The sequence below is a fragment of the Malania oleifera genome, chromosome 11 (genome assembly GCF_029873635.1).
Source record: "Malania oleifera isolate guangnan ecotype guangnan chromosome 11, ASM2987363v1, whole genome shotgun sequence".
NCBI lineage: Eukaryota > Viridiplantae > Streptophyta > Magnoliopsida > Santalales > Ximeniaceae > Malania > Malania oleifera.
Genome location: NC_080427.1, coordinates 24,697,752 through 24,701,281, shown reverse-complemented (window position 1 = coordinate 24,701,281; position 3,530 = coordinate 24,697,752). Strand labels below are relative to the sequence as shown.

General features: G+C 36.8%; 1 protein-coding gene across 1 annotated transcript; it reads left to right on the top strand.

Annotated features, from left to right (window-relative positions):
• Positions 1-2,236: 2,236 nt before the first annotated feature.
• LOC131168616 (putative lipid-transfer protein DIR1) lies at positions 2,237-2,795 on the top strand. The gene has a single exon (XM_058128197.1). It carries the CDS (start codon positions 2,389-2,391, stop codon positions 2,737-2,739), a length of 351 nt encoding a protein of 116 aa, XP_057984180.1. The 5' UTR covers positions 2,237-2,388; the 3' UTR covers positions 2,740-2,795.
• Positions 2,796-3,530: the final 735 nt, after the last annotated feature.

Here is a 3,530-nt window from a genome sequence, read left to right as displayed (position 1 = left end):
ACAAGGGGCGTCAAAAGCTGCTTTTTGAACCCGGAGATTGAGTTTAGTTGCATATTAGAAAAGAGAGATTGTCGGCACAAAGACATTCCAAATTGCTTCCAAGAGGTGATGGACCTTTCCAAGTTCTAGAGCGCATCAATGACAATGCTTACAAGCTAGATTTACCTGGTGAGTACAATGAATGTGCTACTTTTAATGTTACTAATCTAAGTCCTTTTGAAGTGGTGATGATTTGAGGGCAAATCCTTTTCAAGAGGAGGGGAATGATGTAAATCATAGCACAACTTCAAAGGAACTAGTTCAACTTCCAATTGAGCCGGTTACGAGAGCACGAGCAAGGAAATTTAAAGTTGTACTCAATGGATTGATTCAAGCGGCATGGACTCAAGCAAATTCGTGGAGGGCTATTGAGCATTACCCACATGAGTAACAAAGATTCATCAACATGATTCAAGTTCAAGAAGAATCTGGCCAAGGCTATGCTCAAATTGACATGTTTAAGAATACTTCTTTTTGGGTCTAATTGTAAGGCTTGCATGACATTTATTTTCCTTTTATTTATTTTGACTTTTATTGGCTTGTATGACTAATAACACAACCATTTAAAGCTCCACACTTTCCTTTACTATTTTAGGCATGTGATCAACTAATTAAAGGGCTGATTGTCTTTTTTTTTTCTTTTAGGCAAGAGTTATTTCTTTACCAGATTTTAGACTTGATTAGGATAACTATTTTAGGAATTTTCCTTGTAATGGCTAGCCTATAAATAGGCGTCAAGCAATGAAAAGAGGCAGATCATTATTTAGTAAATTGTGAGAGTATTTTCTCTACTGTTCTTTGAAAAACTATTCAAACTTATCGGGATTTCCCGTGACGTTCACCAACGACTTATCAAATGGTTTTCCACTACCGTTTGTGGCGTCTTCCTTATACCGAGGTTCTGATTTTGTAATAAACAACAAGTTGAGGTCATATATACCGAGGTTTTTGTTTATCATAAACAACGGGTCGAGATCTATCATTAAATTCTGAATGTAGAACTATCTTGGGTTCCTTTTTTTCATTGTCGGATCTCATTATTTTGGCAGGATTTGCATCATGATCATGATCGATGAACATCTCAAATATCAGTCAACTTTATTCAGCAATAGATGGCTAGGGTTCTAGGTTTAGTGAGTGCAACAATATATAGGACGGAAAATTTTGAGGCATAGAAAAAAAAGGCAGATTGTGTACGCGAAGCAAGGGCAATTGTTTAAGCATGTGTGTGTGTGTGTGTGTGTGTTTTTTTTTTTTTTTTTTCTAATGTTGGAATAATTGCTACTACAAGAGGACCAAGACCAACAGTTTTGCAATCGTTTGTTTTTCCCTTCTCTTTGCAATGATTTTCACAAATACAACTAAAAATCCATTGGCAAAGCCTTTTTTTTTTTTTTTTGTTTCTTTTTTTCCTTGCAATCAGAAGTACCCTATGCAAGCCTCTTCGCACCAAAATTCAAGAATTTGATTGACTAGCTATGACGTAATGTTTTATGCGGACTTAACCTAACAATTTCTCATTTAACAAAGACAAGATATCATCCATAGTAGTATTTCATAAATTTGAGAAATTATACAAGGGTTCTACCCCTCCATGTTATCCATATGTTTGTTTTTTAACAAAAAATACATGATATAATTTTCATATTTAGTAGTACTAAATGTATGAGAAGTAAGACCTATTTGTCATGTGTTTCACATCCTCAAGACAATAACATGGAGGAACAAGTTCTGTATATAATTTCACCATAAATAGAGACACTTAAGAATATTTGAGAAAGATTCGAAAAGGACCGACTCCTCGACATTAAATTTTATAACCCACAATTACAAAATTACATGTTAGCTCCTAGACCTACATAAGTGAGAAATACATTTTGTGTACGTCTAACATCACATATGAGACAGTACCTATATATATATATATTTGCTCACACACACTTAGTGCTGTAATTTATATATATACTTAGTGCTGTAATTATTTTGTCCTTTTAAACTAGTGCTATACAGGAATTACAGTAGCCCGTGTATAGTGTTGATCCGTGACACCATGTCCCGACAATTGAGATCCAATTAGTTAATTAATTTATGAGCGAAGAGCCAAATACAATCAGGACAATGGAAGAGCACTCATCTGCATCAGCACACTAAAAGTAGGCAACCCGTGAAGCTCCAGCCTGGTCCACTCCGCCTTCCGTAAACTCACGGGCGCCTTCCCTCCTCTCAACCCCTATATAAACACCAACGCACCTGCTAGATATGCATCCGACCACAGAAATAACTAGCTAGCTAAAAATTAATCAAAAAGGAAAAGAAGTGTGCGATTTTTTTTATCTTCAGATCTCATCAATGGAGGCATTTCTTCGTCATCATCGGAAGGCGATAGTGGCAGCGCTAGCTGTGCTTCTGGTTGGCATGGCCAGCCTTGACACGAGCACAGTTAGGGTGGAAGCCCAAACGCCGAGCCTGTGCAACGTGTCGGTGGAAGATCTAAAGACGTGCAAGCCATTCGTGACGGTAAGGAGTCCAAACCGCAGTCCTGTGGCGAAGCCATCGGGGCCATGCTGCGCCGCACTCGCCAAAGCCAACGTACCATGCCTCTGCTCCTATGGCAATTCCACCCTGCTGCCTACCCTCGGCATTGATCCCAAACGGGCCATGCAGCTCCCCCGTCGGTGCGGCCTAAAAGCCCATTGCTAGCTCCTTCTTCTATCCATTACGCATCTCTCAAATATCAGTCCGTCATCATATCTGCCTATGTATGTATTGATACATTTTAATTTGGTTTAATTCGATCCATCGTTATTTAAAAATTAAGCATGCGCATGTATGTGCTTATGTATCACCCAAAGGCAGTGGTAGATGGATGCGATCAGTGAGGCCTAATCTAAGACCTTTTTTTCAAAAAATATATGCTTTTAAAAGCGTTTCTTTCTTATTGTAAAGGGAAGGTCATTTTTCACAACTGGAGGCTTGTCTTCATTTTCTTTCAGTTTTTTTTTCCTAAAAAAAGATGCCCATCCATTTTTGTTATTTAAACTTAGACCCATGTACAAACCCAAGTGCCCTGATGTTATATTTTAGGATGCATCCGATTGAAAGGCTAAGATAGGATAAGAACTAGTACCAAATGCAATGATCAATATGAATGTAAAATTAAATGCACGAAACACACTTTTAAAAAGTTAAATCTCTAAAAATTACATGGATAAATTTAATGTATATCTAAAAATAGATTTTTAAAATTTCAGCAGGAGCTAAATGTAATGGTAGATCTGCTCTTGTCAAAAAAAAATTGAAACAGAAGAAAAAAAAAACCACAACGACCACTAGGCTAAATACTTTTTGAAATTTTTTATGTGGGTCAAAAACGCTTTGCTTTTGCCAAAAAGAAAAATAAATGAAACCAACAAAAATTGGAGGTTTAAGAAAATACCAATAGACAGCATAAGAAAATTTTAAATTTATATTCGAAAGTGTATTTCAACTTT

Bases quoted from the DNA above. Each gene is read 5' to 3' on its own strand.
- LOC131168616 (XM_058128197.1), top strand. From the start codon at position 2,389: ATGGAGGCATTTCTTCGTCATCATCGGAAGGCGATAGTGGCAGCGCTA.